A 17178-nucleotide genomic window follows, 5' to 3' on the forward strand; every position below is an offset into this window, starting at 1 on the left:
CTAAGAAATAATTATTTTTGATTTAGTGGTCGTCTATCTGATGATCAGCCCCTGGACTTTTAACTCCTTTATATTCTGTTGGCTAGTTTAATCTACAGCAATGCATCATATTCTATAAGATCATCATCTGTGAGTAGCTTTGTTGCTGTCCTGTGAGAACCACGCATGTTTTCAGCTTTGTGACGATGCATTTTCCAGCTGATCCAATAACCAAGAGGCTCTTTAAAGAGCGCCAATAGACGGAATCGGAGTTTCGGGCTTCCGGTGGAATCGCAATGCATGCTGGTGTGGCAAGCCTAGAAAAGTGAGCACCAACTCATAGGGCCGCCATATTGGATTTCTTCTCTACGTGTTTACATTGTATTTAGCTTATTCTTCAAGCGTGTTGTAAACAAACCTACTACTCTACAATGAGTTCTGAACTCCTTTCTTATGATGAGGTTCAGATGTGGAAAGTCGAAGCTTTGAAAGTATTTTGCCGCAAGCGGAATTTAAAGGTTTCAGGAACAAAACTCGAGCTTATTGCCAGGGTGTTTGCTGCATCAGAGATGGGCATTGAGGAGCAACCAACAGCTAACGAAAGACTTTCAATCACAGAAAAAGAAAAGACTAAGCTTTTGGTTATGCCGAATGGCGTTTCAGTGCCTGATCCCTTGACATTGCAGGATGGCTGGGTCAATGAATACAACAGCATGACTTCTTGGCCGCCGATATACCTCAGCGATATAACATTATTTTTAATGTCTGACCACCCAGGGAACAATGTCGAGTTTCATAAACGGACTTTGAACAAATACAAGAGAAGGCAAAGCATTTAGACTGTTTGACTCTGGCTGGTTGAAACAAATATCTTTCAATCCTCTCGCAGATTCTGAGTATTGCTTTTTGAAAGCAAAATGTACACATTCAATGAAAATTTCCCATACGCCACATTCGGCATGGATCTGCGCAGTCAAGAAAACTGGCGATATCATAAGTGCTTATTGCAGTTGTGTTGCAGGGTAAGCTATTATAAATATATACCTAACTTGTGTTTGTTAATTATTATAAAACTCAATATATATAAAGTACATGTTTACAATGTAAACACATAGAGAAGAAATCCAATATGGCGGCCCTTGAAGAGTTGGTGCTCACTTTTCTAGGCTTGCCACACCAGCATGCATTGCGATTCCACCGGAAGCCCTAAACTCCGATTCCGTCTATTTGTACTTACACTTACCTACTTGAGTAAATGTACCTAGTTCCACCATTGCATAAGACTAATGGTTATTGTAATTATTATTTTTCCTCATCAATTGATAAACTAAAGAGTCTACTGTTGATTAACATGGTGGACTTTGTAAAGTTCAAACTGTCATGTTTTTAATTAATTAAAACAATAAATATTGTATATAGTGTGTTTACTCTAATTGAAAATGTGTCTACAATAATTGTTTTATATTCATTAATTACAATCTAGTCATATGAGTAATATCTGTTTTAGTGACAACATTCATCCACAGGCGATCATTTCCCTTTCAAGCTAGTTTTCATCAAATCCTTTTCTTTTGTATATTTGTGAGCATCGTGTCACAACGTGAACACGTTTCTACCACTGTTGTGAGTGTGTAACTGTGTTACAGGTGTGTTCTCCTCCTGTTATAGCGGAACGTGCTCAATAAAGCACGCAGGCTATGGTGAGCAGAGTCTCTGACAGTGGGGGGCTGAGTGATGACGACGGACAGACAGGCAGGCAGGCATAAAGAGGTGGAAGTGAAAGTATCAGTCAGTGTCTGTCACACAGTTGTCAGAGATGGATAAGTTTAAGACGGTAGTGAACATTGCCAACAAACAGACGAACCTCGGGTTTGGGCTGGTGGCCCTGCTCACAGCAGGAGGAGAGCAGATCTTCTCCTCAGTGGTCTTCAGCTGTCCCTGCAATCACCTCAACTTCCTCTACGGCACAGTGTTCTTGCTTGTGCCTGCTCTGGCTCTCCTGCTGCTGGGTTACATCCTGAGTAAGAAGACGTGGAAGCTGCTGACGGGCCTGTGCCAGCAGCAACGCAGGGCCAAGTTGAAGCTGTGCCGCTTGAGGAAGCTGGCTGTCGCTGGCACGGTCCTCTGCCAGGTCAGCACCACCGTGCTGGTGGCGCCCTCCAGCTGGATAGCTGTGGCTCTGCTCAACGGGAATTACTACGAGTGTGCGATGACTGGGACCAATGTGAGCGTTTACAACAAGCACCTGTGTGGAGAAAATAACCTCCAGTGTCAGCAGGAGCTGCACAGGTTCCCCTGCGGTCCCGGCAGCAGGGTCCTGCAGGATGAAAGACAGGGTGTTCTGCTCACCCTCAGGGCTCAGTCTCAGGTCAGTGCTCATCATTCTCCCTAAACACGACCATATCTATACAGACAAAATAGTTCAAATGCTTCCATTTTTGGGGGGGAGTTTTTCCTTGTGCGGTGCGAGGGCCGTAAGGAGAGAGGGGGTCGTATCCTGTACAGTCTGTAAAGCCCACCATACAAATATGTCATTTGTGATATTAGGCTTTATAAATACATTTGATTTGATTTGATTCAGTCACCTGAGGAATTTGTCTTAGTAAAGTGGTGATGTTGGTATAGTGATGAGAATATTATACTGTAATATATATTAAATTAATTTAAAACGTTTAACATTTAAAACGTTTAACATTTAAAACGTTTAACATTTAAAACGTTTAACATTTAAAACGTTTAACATTTAAAACGTTTAACATTTGAAACGTTTCCTTGGCCTATGGGCAAGAAATAAAGAAGGAAGTAAATAAGCTATAAGCTATATTTTGAGAAGACCTACATATGAATGTAAATATGAAACATAACTACTGAGAGCTTTTTTAAGAAATACAAGACCTTGTGAACTTGAGAGTTGTGCACTCATCAAAACCTTAACAAGTTACATAAAGAAGAATGGATGAAATACCATCCGCAATACAATATTGTGATGCTGTGTACTAGCAGATGTGTATATGTCCTTTTGAAATGTGACATCAGATTAACATTTTGAGGGTTTTTCTGTTCAAAAATGTTCAGGTTCATTCATTTTATTGATTTAACATGCACCTGTTTAAAAAGTGTTCTGACCATTTTCAATATGTTTACCTTCAAAGTCTGTGCACTTCCTTTTTGTGTGCTAAAGTCATGTTTCCAATTCAGATGTGTAGTCAGGTGAATTCAGCACACAGGAGACATGTTGACAGATCCTTCCAGTCCTTCAGTATTACATGTAGACCGTTCTTGTGTCAATTGAAGCCATTAACATACAAAGCTGCATAAAACATTGTAATTGTATCCTTTCATTTCACCTATTAATGTGTGACATATATCTAAGTGACTGTAGAGCTGATTCTAAATCCATTCTGTGTGGCCACAGATTCTTGGCTGGCTGATCATCGCCTCCCTCATGTTGTTTAACCTGTTGCTGACCTGCGTGGCTCGGTGCACCTCCCCCATCAGCTACCTGCAGCTCAAATTCTGGAGATCATATGTTGAAGAGGAGAGCAACCTGATCGATTCATACAGCACTAAACATGCCAAAGAGCTCGCTGAGAGGAACCTGAAGAGCTTCTTCAACCACAAACTGCCTGAAAACATCCTCACACCTTCCAACAGGGCCTGGGAGAAGATCTCCTCCCTCTACAAGTTCAGCACCAAAGACCACTACTACAGCACCCTGCACCGGTATGTGGAGGACTGGCAGGAGACCAACAATGTGATGATGAGGATGGCTTCGGTCAAGTCAAGCGAGCCTGCTGACGACACCCCTGCTGTTCTTGACTTTGTCGACGATGGCAGGATGTCGCTGTGACAAGCTTTTTCGGCATCAAAGCATGTTCTGTAGGGTTACACCCGTGTGCTGGATACTGCTGATAATGTTGGTGAATTGCTCATAGAGCCATGGGGCAGTGATGATGAAAGACTTGTGTGTGGCATGGATGGAGGTCGCCTTACATGATGTTTTTAAAGGAAAATGTATTTGTTTAAATATTTAAGTCCAGTATGTAGGATTTAGGACATATGTTTTCAGAAATTGTTTTCATCAGTGTATAATCTGCTGAAACTAAGAATTGTTGTGTATCTACATAGGGAGCAGGTCCTCTTCCATGTTGCACCACCATGTTTCTACAGTAGATCAGAACGGACAAACCAAACCAGAGTTTGTCCAGAGAGGGACTTTCACCTTTCTACGTCACCTGAAGGCCACCGTAGTTCTCTGACACGCTTGTTAAGGGAGCAGGGGGGGTTCAACCTCCCTTCTAGATGCCACTAAAATACTGGACCTTTAAGAGAGCATCCAGCCACACAGAAATGCAGAAAACCATATATTTTTATACAGAGTTTAATGTGGACAATTTGTGAGATGATCTCTATCATCATGATAACATCACCATTGCAGTCATCATCACCAGCTTAAGCATCACAATTATCACATGATCCATATATGATTGTGATAGATCTATGGCCTAGAGATTAGGCCAGAGGTGACCAGAGGTTGTAGATCTGCTTCGGAAAGTAAGTGTGAACAGTGTTCCTCAGTGAAAATACCTTGCATAATTGAACATAGTTTGAACCACAAGTTGTGGCTGATATTAAAGGAAAAAGACATGGAAGAAAAAGCTAAATGCTCTAAACCTCTCAAACCATGATGAGGTCTGTGTCTGCTCCATGATTGGTTCTGAAGGGAACATGAAAGTTTCAACCAAATGTACACGAAACCCAAATTGTTAAAGACAATAAGGACACCTAGTGTGTAAAGACAAACTCCAAAAAACGTTTTTAATGGAATAAATATATAGGATGACACGAGAGGGCAATTCAAAACAGAACGGTGGTATTAATGACGAATGAACAACAGCAACAGTGAGGCCGTCATCTTCATCAGTAGACCACTGAATGCATACATACATGCACACATTCAGCGATGAAATGAATGTGTTTATTTGTGACACCCTGTATACAGGCATTTTACTAAGTGCTACAGTAGTAGCAGCAGATAATGATATAGAGGGGTTTCCTGTATAAAGCACTCACAGGGTTTCAGTCTCTCTAATAGGAATGGAAGAGAAACCACTAAGAGGATGTGACCACTTCCTTTGTGCACTCTGCTGCTCAGGCTCTCTCTGTCTCTGTAACACTGGTATGTTCTCTATGGAAATGTTTCAAAAGAATGAATATGCTCTGTTCTCTATCATTTTCTGCATGTATACTTTCCCTTGTGCACATTTTGTCATCCCAGATACAAATGGTTTATTTCTTGCTTGTTGAATGCACTCTGCTGTCAGATGAACTGAGTTTGTGTTTGGTGAGTGTATGTGCATGAAGAGAAACAAATCACGTTGTCCTTCTTCTCCTGTCCTATAAATGACTGCTTCATATAAAAGTGAATAGAAACAGTTTTTCTGGTGTGTTTTTCTGTTTCTTTGCTTCAGGCTACATTCCCATGTCTGGCACAGATAAGGTCTAGGTTATAAAAACTAGACCAGCAGCATTTTCGTGAATGATTGCCTCAACACAATAAGAGCTGTAAAGGGAAGCATATAAAGAGGGATGTAAATGTGAACATAGAAAGGGAAGAGGAAGAGTGAAGCTGTAACTGCGTATAGTTGCGGCTGTACCTTCCCCTTTAGTGGCAGTGCAGCAGAGACTTCACTTTTGAGAAGGAGTATGTGGTGAGAAAAGAGGTTTGGGAGGGAGGGAGCGTCAGGCTGACTGAAGGAGGAGCCTGAAGAGAAGACAGGCAGCCAAAGGGAGAGGCACAGACAGGCTTGTCTTCAGCTGTGAAACAAAGAACACTGGATAGGAAATAACACTCAACTCTTTCGCTCTTCACTCTCTGTCTTTCACTTTGGATCATTTCTGGTGGAGTGTGTCCGAGACCTGACCGCAGATGCCATGGATAACTTCCAGACCGTCCTGCGCTTCTTCATGAACCAGAAAGCCACCATTGGCTACAGTTTCATGGCTCTGCTAACTATAGGTGGGGAGCGAGTATTTTCCATGGTTTCCTTTCAGTGCCCGTGCAACCACGATCAGAACTTCGCCTATGGACTGACTTTCCTGCTGGGCCCGGCTGCAGTGCTGCTGGTCTTGGGTCTGTTCTTCAGCAGCAGGTTGTGGAGGCTCTACACCGGCTGTTGCCTCAACCCCATGAAGCTGTGCCCGCGGGGGAACTGCTCGGGCTGCCTCAGGGTGTTCATGAGCATCTTCACTGGAGCCTGTGTGGCTCCTGTAATGTGGCTCTGTGTGGCCCTGCTCAATGGGACCTTTTATGAGTGTGCTGTCAGTGGTCTGGATGATAACCTGGTGGTGGATCTGTTCTGTAAAAACAAGACGTTGAAGTGTCGGGAGGAGCTGGCCCGGGTGCCCTGTGACCGCTCCAGACTAACCAGTGATGAGCGCATGGAGCTGCTGCTCATGTTCCGGGCCCAGTCACAGGTAACACACACACATACACACACACACACACACACACACACACACACACACACACACACACACACACACACACACACACACACACACACACACACACACACACACACACACACAGTATCTAGAGAATTGCAGATCCACTAAATCTGATGATTCAGCAATTCATAGGGAGTCCAACTGATCCTGCATATATATATATATCTGAGATAATCCTGATGATATCGCTATGACATCCGATACACGAGGCAGATATACAATGTTTAAAGTTGAACTATTTATCACTATGTGTATGACACTATGATTTCATAGTGTTCATCACTGAAGTGTGTCTGCAGATCCTGGGCTGGTGTGTCATCATTATTGCTGCCATGGGGGGCCTCCTGGGTACCTGCTGCACAAACTGTCGCTCCAAAGTCAGCTTCCTGCAACTCACATTCTGGAAACGCTATGTGGAGAAAGAGAAGGAGCACTTTGAGACCTTCACTGCGGAATACGCAGACAAGCTGGCCGAGAGAAACCTGCAGAGCTTCTTTGAGAACAAAGACCCTGCTCCATTCCCTTTCCCCAATCACAAGTCATGGGAGGAGATCTCTGGACTCTACACCTTCTCCAAGAGTGAGCAGTATTACAGCACCCTGCAGCGCTACGTGGAGAGGACAGACAGGGACTTCACGCCAGAAAAGAGACCTGTGTTGGACTTAGAGCATGGAATAGAGTTGCACTGACTGTTGTGAGACTGTTAGCTAATCATCACTGTCTGTATTTAACTCTAAGTCTATTGTATGTGTAAGTCTGACTCAGGAAAAGCTGCCTCCTCACTGACAAATCTGCCCTTTACTATGTTACTCCAAGCAATGTGACCAAACTGCAATGGTACAATCTTCTCTAAGCACATGGAATAATTAACCACTATTTTATACACCCTAGCTCTGTCACACTGCACACATTTGAGGCCTTCTATTACAAGCAAATACACTAACTTACAGTAACTCTAGGAAGTGGCAGTCTGCTGAAGCTTCGACTGAAAACACTGAGGTCTTGTCCATGTTATTCATGCTTCATGGTCCACTTTTAGAGACATGTCCATTCACAGATATGCAGAGGCATGATAGTGAACACATCTGACTGTTTGATACTACTCTATAATCAAATGATGCCGACTTCACCTTTGTTCTTACAGTAGACGTCTGTAAGGATGCAATATGTTTGACCTTTGGCAGCGATAGAATCCATAGGGGGAAATTTAATGCTTTCACAGCAGCATTGTCGGGGCTGTTACCAGCCTGAGGACTTTTTGTTGGTGTTTTTGGGGAACTTGGACCTTAGTATTCTTTAAAATCCTATCTATGGTCCTGATTTTTGATGAATAAAAAACTAACAAAGTAAACAAAATGCAAAAAGTAAACTGTGACACTGCTTCGAGAGTCTCTGTTTTTCTTTTTAAGGCAATATGTTAGTTGAAGCTAACCAGTATGAACATGCCTTTGATCACCTTGGTGTCATGTCAGGACGTGTGCAGTGACCCTCCTGACAGATGTGCAGTCTGCAAGCATTCCCGGCTGTCTGCTCCACAGGCAGGGAGCATGATGCCACACATGTCATTACACAATCACAGGGCACTTGTTGCAGGTTTCATTTGTATGTCCTTAAAGTTATAATCCTTACAAATGTCATTATGTCAAATTCCTTTTCAGACCAGCGTCGACTCGCCCACCTCCCCCAGCTTTTCCATGGGCACTGTCCCATGCAGTGGACGAGCAGCACTTACAGAAAATAACTACTTAGAGCAGGGCAGGCTGTGTTAAACACACTGTACACACTTTACTGTACACACTTTGTTAGTTTGGTTCAGTCTCTTCATATGACGACCTTTTAACACCAGCTGTTAACAATGACAGTACAAGTAAATCTACAAAACATGATTAGATAATTATTTTATTGCAAAACTCTATAAAAAGGAAACTTAATCAGATCTTAAATCCTTGGTTTGACGGTTATAACCTTAGGACAAACATGTTGACTGCATTTCCCACCTTGAAACATTCGTAAAGCTTTTATTTTTTAAACCTGCATTGTTTACATTACTCAGCAGTTTTCCTCTTTTCCTGCCTTATAAAACCATTGCATGCATGTGAAGTCAGTGGTGGTCTCATGCAGTTCACTAATGTCTCTGCATTCGTTTCTGCATTCATTTAAACATCCCAACCTGCTGTATGAACACATTTCCTGTTAAGATCAGTGGTGACTGTTTATTGTGGTAAACTGTAAACTAATCTCTCTGATTCTAGTTTGAAAAACTCAATCTGTATTCCCAAGTGAATGGATGAAGACTAATAAGAGCCAAACCTTTCTAGAATCCACTGGTCTGTTTCCCACTGTTATGCTTGACAAATGAGTTGAAATTTAAATAATCCTTAGAGTTCATTTTAACGTTGGCTATATGGCCCTCTGCTGAAAGAAGCAGCAACTGCATCCATCACTTGGTTTTCAAAAGAAAGGTGGTTGTCTAATGTTACACATAAATTATGAGCACCTTGCTTTTCATTGGAGGATTTGTTCCAACCAGCTGCACTGTTGTGTAGAGAGACTATATGGATTTATGTCGATACTTGACAAAGTAGGAGTCCAACCTTCATCGTGTGTACAGCTGTGGCGACAGACAGCTGTTTTACGTGTATTTTTGAAGTGTGGTGGGTGGCAGTTTCAGTATTCAACCCTGGTCTTTTTGTGAGTTTATTTCAAACATCTGGAGATGAACCCGCAAGCTCAGTCAAACAAGTGAGCTGAGCGAGTGAGCCCAGAACATTGGATATGTTAATATTTTTTTTTTTATACATGTTGATACTGCATGCACACATTGATATTTGCATGGTCTGGAAAAATAGTACATTAATCATTATCTGTAAGGCACAGGACAGCATCTTCACAATATAGCTGAAGGATGAAGCTGTGGACAGCTGCTTACTGACTGACACACACAACACAACACAGCATGCACCTTTCATTTGACCACATATACAGTATTTAGTGAAAAGAACCTACTTTGTAAACACTTAATGAAGGTATACCTGGTGCAATACAAGTACCACAATTGTCCATTATATTAAAATACATATTCACTGTGTAATACATAGGCATAGCCATTGGTGTGTGAGTGTGTGAATGAGCACTACATGAGATAAAGAGCAGTATGGCCTGCCATCAGTGTATGAATGTATGTGTGCATAGGTAAATGTTGGCATGTAGTGTAAAAGCGCTTTGAGTGGACAGAAGACTAGAAAGACGCTTCATTCATTTACCATTTACATATTTTTAGGACAAAGTCGGCATTGTGAATCAATGAATCAGAATATGTTTCACATCATCAACATACTATGACAGAAGTATGTGTGTGTATGTGTGTATATATAAATATATATTTAGAAATATATAAAATATTTATCTTTATTTTTTATAGTAAGCTACTGTGGACCCTCTTGGCCACAGTCAGGGATAATTATGACAGAGAGGAGGTGTAGTGTCACACACACGCTTAATTCTCACACACACGCTTAATTCACACACGCTTAATTCTCACACGCTTAATTATCACACGCTTAATTCTCACACAGGTAGGGTTATACACAGGCACAGCTGACACAGGTCGCTCTCCTGTCGGTCGCTCTGCTGTCCGCTGCTCTCCAGGCTGCTCTGCGTCGTGGCTGCAGAAGCGTCTCCGTCTAATCTCGAACCCAGCCTACTGCAAGAGAACAGAACCAGGCCATCACCATGCATTTATTATGTGACTGATTACCTGATTCCGTTCAGCTGTCTGGCCTCCAGCTGGGACACTCCTGTCTCTCCCCAGCAGCCGGCGCCCTAACCACAACCCACTGCCACAGCTACTTTTCATACAAACATTTGCAGTAAATACACACAATAAAATATATTAAAACTATAATACATATATTGTTATATTATAGCAATATATAAAATTATATACATTGCTAAAATATACTATTTATTTATTAACCTATATTTTACCAGGATAGGTCTCATTGAGATTAAAAATCTCTTTTCAAGAGAGTCCTGGCCAAGATAGGCAGCAGCACAGTTACAGACAAATCAAAAGTCACAATCATAACATTAACAATCAAAGCATTTACAGTAGGGGTGTCCAAACTACGGCCCGCGGGCCAACTGCCGTGGTCCATAGAAACTTGCGCTTGAATGTATTGTACTTCTTAGTTCTAACACAGAAACACAGTTTTGACTTGTCAGTTGACTTAAAACATCAAGTGTCAGATAAAGCTTGTGCTTTAGATTTTTACTGGATTGCATGTGATGAGAGCACAGATGAGACAGACACCGCACAGCTATTCATTGTTTTTTTGCGGGGAGTTGACGATAACTTTTGCATTACGGAAGAGCTGCTTGGTTTTAGGAGTCTAAAGGGCACAACATAATTCATGCACGAGGACTTTACCACAGAGAATTTCAAGCTTTCTTGTCTGAAGTCGATGCTGAATACGGGGACGTACTCCACAGTTCTGATGTGCGCTGGCTGAGTCGCGGCTCCGTGCTGCAGCGGTTTTATTCCCTGAGATCAGAAATCGATCTGTTTTTTAAAGAGAGGGACCGACCTCTTCATAAACTGAGTGACCCTCCATGTTTGGCAGACCTGGTATTTTTAGTTGATCTTACTGGTCATCTCAACACTGAACAAGAACCTACTGCGCACATGAAAGCATTCTGTGTGAAGCTCCGTCTCTTTGAGACACAACTACGCAACTTCAATGTTGCGCACTTCCCCACGCTGTCCCAAATCAAATGTGATTTTCCAATGGCCAACCTTTCTGATAACAAGGGGAAATATGTGTCTGTGATCACGTCTCTCATGACAGAATTCAGTCAGCACTTCCAAGATTTTTCTATCATTGAGAAAGAAATTGAGCTGATCAATGCAGAAGAAGTTTAAGAGTCTGCAACTAGAACTTATATAATAATAATAATTATTATTATATACGATAATTCCCTGAAGAATAAACATCAGCTTCTCTCTCTCCCCGACTTCTACCGGAGCACAAATAATGATGAGCTCATATATGTGAGCAAACATTTCTGTGATGTCCTTCGTATCTCAAACACCAAATTTACTCCTGACCTGCAGCATCCTTTAGTCCAAAGCACAGCATCACTGCTCCCACTGAGTGCAACGCTGTTCCCATTATAGGAGAGTTAAAACATATATTACACAGTATTTATGTAAGGTCAATAAATTCAGTCAATTAAAGTTGCTAACATTTTCTAATTACAGTCAGTTGATGTGTTAACAAGCCCAATAACGTATTTGTTTAACAAGCTTGAGATATCCCTCCCCCCCTTTATACAGGGCTGTGAAGGGGATCACCATCCTGACTAAGAAGCAATCTGAGGCTCCTGTTTTGAGAATGAGCTGCAAACCCTTATTGTAACAAATTCAATGAAACCTCATTAATAGAAAGCTGTGATGGAGGCTGCCATCCTTCAGCATATTCAATTACCAATCATAATCTACCTGCATTTGATAGATTTTTTTTAAGGCAATATACCTCACCTCGTGTGAGTGGCCCAGCCCTTCATATATTTTCTGTATGTGGCCCTCAGTGAAGACAGACAATTTGGAGATGGGTCTGTAGTTGTTTAGGAGAGTGTGGTCACCCCCTTTCAACAGTGGGAGAACAAAAGCAGATATCCAGGGATAGATTGAAAAGATAAGCCAAGGGCGAGGCGATGAAATCAGCTGCTAACTTTAAAAAGTATGCTGATTTTCTTATGTCTAAACTTTTCAGGGCTTTATGCACCTCTGAGACTGTTACTGGATTAAAAGTAAAGGGTTGACCCTGGCAGACAAGTCCTTCAGAGCGAGTAGGGGCTCCCTGAGGTATGTTCTGAGAGTCAAACAAGGAATAAGAGGCAATAAAATGTTCATTAACAATGTAATGGCACAATTTCCAATTTCAAATGTTCCAATGTTCTTATGCCATCTACACAGGTAGGTGTGTGGGTTCTTACGCAGATATTTTGCTTCCCGTTGTAGTTATGGATGGGTTTGGGTTGTAGAATATAGTTGGTGCCGTTGTTTGGGTCTATCACTGTCACTGTTGTAGTCTCTCACTGTTCTGGTTGAGTAGCTGGTTCGGTTGTAGGTAGTGATGGCAGTGTGATACTGAAGCTTCGATACGTGCTTCAAACTCTGGACTACAATTACATAGAACCACTGCTTTGAAGCTTGCTTCAAATCACGTGACATATGACGTCCGAAGCAATAACTGCTTCATTTCCTGAATGAATCACCGGACTGGTTCGCGGACCAATCAGGTGATTCACTGCCACTGCCTCGTCTCGATTCTGACAGGTTGAGACAGTTTTGAATTTGAGCGCCTCAACACTTCATAACCGCTCTAAACAATGCACAATTTGTGGGTTGTTGTCGTAGAATGCATTATTGCTGTTGAGTTGTTGAGTTGTTGGTATTGCATTTGTATTTGATCATTATGGAGCCCGCCAACTAGCGAAACAATTTTTATACACGCCAGAATCATCTGTTCCTTGTGTGCAAGTAAAGAAACCAGATCTAAATCTGTTAAAAGAATAATGTACATCCCGCATTAAAATGCGCAGCCCCAGTGGCGCAGCTCATAGAGCAGGCATTCCCTCAATTAAAGGCTTGCAGCAGCAGCCTGGGGTTTGAATCCAACCAGTGTCCATCTGTTGCGTTTCATTTCCCTTATCTTAAACTGTACTATCATTTAAAGCCTAATAAGCCCACATTTCCCCCCCAGCACTCTCTTCTCAATAACACAAACACACAATAATCAATCTTTATTTTTAAATAGAACATGATATTCAGTCTTAGATGTGTGCGTCAAAGAATTTTCAAGGCAAAGATACTTTAAATCCACTTCAGCCTTGCACTTCGCCAGTAGAGGTCACTGTACCTGAAGCTTCAAGTAATGAACCCATTTCCGAAACAATTGGCTGAAGTGGTTCAGTGCTTCACAAAAGCTTAATTTGCCCATCACTAGTTGTAGGTTGATCACCGTCTTATTCGGCTTTCTCACTGTACTGTTCGGTTAGCTCACTGGTGAGAACTGTTTACTTGAACCTCTGTCCTGTCACCAATTTCCTGTCACCTGTGCACCCTGACAGCCTAGTGCATTTTATCACCGCCACCAAGTGTCCAAAATAATATTGCAGGGCATGCATTTTGCAGCTGCCTAAAGAGCAGCCGATCCGACCCAAGACCTTACTCCTGGCTTTTGACCATGCCACATTATGCTCATGAAGTAAATCAGAGAGATCTGATGTGAACCATCAGATCAGCCTTTTACTCTGTACTTTCTTAAGGGGGCGGGCCTATCAACAATTATAATGAAACCATCATAAAATAATTTCCAGGCATTTTCAACAAAGGAATTTTCGTTTTTCCCGGGATTATCCCGTACTTTTTACTTCCATCCCGTTTTTCTTCCGTTTAAATGTTTTCCCGTAATTATCCCGTATTTTTAACCTTTCAAAATAAATAAAAATAGGCATATTAAAAAAAGTGTAAAGTGGCCTCCGGTAGAACAGATGGCAGTATTATGTTTAACATGAGCTGAAAAACGTTATGCGCCAGTAAACACACAGAAGAAGAAAACAGGAACAATAACACAGAAGAAGACGAAACGTGGATGAGAGTCACAGTGAACGGGAGATAGATGGAGACGCAGTTGTACCTGCCAAACAAGTTACAACTTTATGTAAGTGCCTGAACAAATGGGAGGAGACCTTCCCTTATTTATTAAAAGCAGAGTCGGGCAAACTCGTGCTTTTTGTAAAGTGTGCCATTCAGATGTTAGCTTTGCACACGGCGGAATAAGCGATGTTCGCCAGCATGAACAATCGTCCAAGCACAAACACGAGGCACAAAACATACACTGTCAATGACTTCATGTGTGACAAGAACTGTGTCGGAGGCAAACCAAGTGACCAAAGCTGAGGGAAAGATGTCAATGCTTTGCGTTAAAAATAATGTAGCCTTCAGCTTCTGCGTTGATTTCAGTCGCAGTGTAGTGGACATGTTTCCCGACTCTGACATCGCAAGGAAGTCCTCGTGGTGGAAACAAAAGCCACACAACTCATCAATCATCAAATAAATTGATGATAATAACTCATCAAATAAAATACATACATCTTATAAACATGTCTGTACAAGTAATACATACTTTAAATAAACATGTATTTCTTGAATGTATATACCCGTCCCTTATGTGTTTACGTTTACATTGGTGGCTGAGAGCTGTTAAAATATGGGCGGAGTCCGGCAAATAATTTCCCTTATTTTGAAATTCCAATGTTGACAGGTATGGTTTAACGATCTTACGTCATAAATGATGTGATGGTCAATGTGAGCCGCGGTCAGCTGGCAAGATGGCTCGATGGCTGTAGACAGGGTCAGTTAAAAAAAATTAAATCAATAATCTAACGTGAAGGTGCATCGTCCTGATGCAGGTGATTCAGCAGCTACAAGTGGTTTTGTGTGCGTTACTGAGTCCCAGGAGAGCCGTTTGCCGTCTAACCACCACTCGGCTGAAAGCTGCGAAACTCGGCTTGAACGCGGAAAGTCCAGCGCTAAAGTGAAGAGAAAATATCACGGCGACTGTCGGAGCTCCGGTACGAGTGCTGTCGGAGAAAATTGATTTAAAAAAAAGGTTTATACCAGTCATACGGACACAGAGAGACACAGAAAGAGAAATTATAATACTATAATATATAAAGTACGAAATCCATACTCCCTCAGTTGTATTCCCCCCCTCTGTTTAAACTTTTATGTTTCTTTAGAAAAATAGCAAAAACAACAAAAATAATTGGCCACTCGCTGTTGTTTCAGGTATAACAAAACAATGGACAGATGATGCAGCTGTGCTCACATCATATTTATTTGACATCGTTTTAAAATGACGGGCTCCAAGGAAAGGATTTCTCATTTTATTAAATGCCTGTTGCCTCCACTCCTTTTCCTCGGCTCCTCCACCCTCATATACCATGGGCGTATTATGGAGATGGGTTTAACTCAATATTATTTGTGTGAACAGATCAATAATCCGTGTGTAAATGTGTAATATGTAAATCTAAATCACCTCCCACAGAGACAAAAACATATTTGTGAACTCAAAAAAAGATTTTACAAAAATGACAGATCTGTAAATACACAAACATATTCCACAAATAAATAAAAAACTGTAAATACATTAAATTAATGTACAACTAAATAAAGAGCATTTGTGAATATCTTTCGAACATTTACAACTTTCGAACAGACATTTGTGAATCTAAAAGGCATTTGTAGATCTCAGTTCTACACGCACACATTTTACACACAAAGAGGGTTCATCCAAGGGTACATCCAAAGTCTCTTAAATTGCCTCAACGTGTCCCTCACTTTCGTCTTAGTCCCTCCTATCGGGGATACATGGAGAGATGCAAGGAAACCATCTGTACAGACTGTTGACAAAGTTTGTGCTAATACTAATAAAGACAGTTATCAGGGCCAGAGCAGCAGTATCAGGTCCCTGTCTAACAAACACATGCACATGAATAACAACCTGCAGTCTGTCTTTATACTGTGTTCATCTTAGAGGCACAGGGACCTTTTCTATGCATTTATATTATTTGTGTCAATATGTATTGATATTCTGATTGTGAACTCATTATTTAATAACCTTGAATTTGATCATTTCTTATTAGGCTTAATGTTTCAGGGAAAATACATAATTCATATCAAATCTGGCGCTCAGGAATGATCAACCTCACATGAATGGCGATGACGGTAAATAAAAATGTAAATAGTGTTTCTTGCTGACAGACGATTCTCTCTGATTGAATTGTATCCATAATAAAAGTTGATGGGAGAAATAACAGATCAAGAGAAAAATCTTTCTTATAAATGATGAAAGTTGTTTGTGATCCGTTTTGTTGTTTAGATTTACAGTTAACTTATTTTTTAAGTAGATGGTAAATTAGAAAACAAATACCATATACATCTTTAAAGTGATGCACTAGAGTTTAATCTGTTATCTGTCTTCACTCCAGTATGAAACTCCAGTGATGTTGAGATGTATCAGATCAGTCCGATCAGCTGCAGCGTCCAATCAATATCTTACTGATATGCAGTAAGAGGGTGCGTAAGCTGGTAAAAGAGTTCCGTGAAGGCTGCTCTGGTGTATCCATGCTCATCGCTCCTCGATCCTCCAAGCAGAAATAAGCTTTGGGACGGTCTTCAAGATGGCATACCAGAACGACTTCCGGTTCTGTGGCTGTCCTGGACTGTAAAAGGATGATGAAGTCATACAATTTTTAATGTGCTTGCATTTTAGTAAAACATATAAATAGCTTTAATGAATGAAGAGATCCTCCTCTATAACAAACATAAGCAAACAACAAGTGTGTGAAATATACTCACACATTCAATAATGCTGATCATATTTCACAGTGGTTAGTGGTTTGTGTTGCATGTTAGGATCTATAGGACACTGAATGTCAAACAGTTCAATGGTAAAGATATACAGTATGCCTAATTAATCTTTTAGTCACATTTGTCTTTCTTATGTGGAATACACTAAATTAAATTATAAGATAAGAGTGTAGCTACAATACATACATACAATACATACAAAATCCAATACAAAAGTGCATCAACAAAACCAAGCTCTAATAATTACA

The 17178-nt window shown here is 41.1% G+C and overlaps 2 protein-coding genes and 1 long non-coding RNA gene across 4 annotated transcripts in view; 2 read left to right on the forward strand and 1 right to left on the reverse strand.

Annotated features, from left to right (window-relative positions):
• The first annotated feature begins 1668 nt into the window (after positions 1-1668).
• Positions 1669-5417, forward strand: calhm6 (calcium homeostasis modulator family member 6). The gene is made up of 2 exons (XM_029451768.1): positions 1669-2347; positions 3395-5417. Exons 1-2 carry the CDS (start codon positions 1796-1798, stop codon positions 3827-3829), a joined length of 987 nt encoding a protein of 328 aa, XP_029307628.1. The 5' UTR covers positions 1669-1795; the 3' UTR covers positions 3830-5417.
• A 352-nt stretch (positions 5418-5769) lies between these two features.
• LOC115021366 (calcium homeostasis modulator protein 5-like) lies at positions 5770-7872 on the forward strand. 2 transcript variants are annotated; one of them, XM_029451781.1, is made up of 2 exons: positions 5770-6456; positions 6763-7872. In XM_029451781.1, the coding sequence occupies exons 1-2, from the start codon at positions 5914-5916 to the stop codon at positions 7153-7155; spliced, it is 936 nt and encodes a 311-aa protein (XP_029307641.1). In that variant the 5' UTR covers positions 5770-5913; the 3' UTR covers positions 7156-7872. The 2 variants fall into 2 exon arrangements, with proteins under 2 accessions (XP_029307641.1, XP_029307642.1); XM_029451782.1 differs by having other exon boundaries at positions 6789-7872.
• Positions 7873-15618: 7746 nt separating this feature from the next.
• The window catches only part of LOC115020781 (uncharacterized), a 1821-nt gene continuing 261 nt past the window's right edge, over positions 15619-17178 (reverse strand). The window contains exons 1-2 of the long non-coding RNA XR_003833681.1: positions 16919-17178; positions 15619-16782 (exon numbers count right to left, since the gene is read on the reverse strand). The exon at positions 16919-17178 is cut by the window's right edge and continues 261 nt beyond it. This is a non-coding gene — a long non-coding RNA (uncharacterized LOC115020781). The remainder of the gene's footprint in view (positions 16783-16918) is intronic.

The sequence above is a fragment of the Cottoperca gobio genome, chromosome 16 (assembly GCF_900634415.1).
Source record: "Cottoperca gobio chromosome 16, fCotGob3.1, whole genome shotgun sequence".
NCBI classification, from domain to species: Eukaryota; Metazoa; Chordata; class Actinopteri; order Perciformes; family Bovichtidae; genus Cottoperca; species Cottoperca gobio.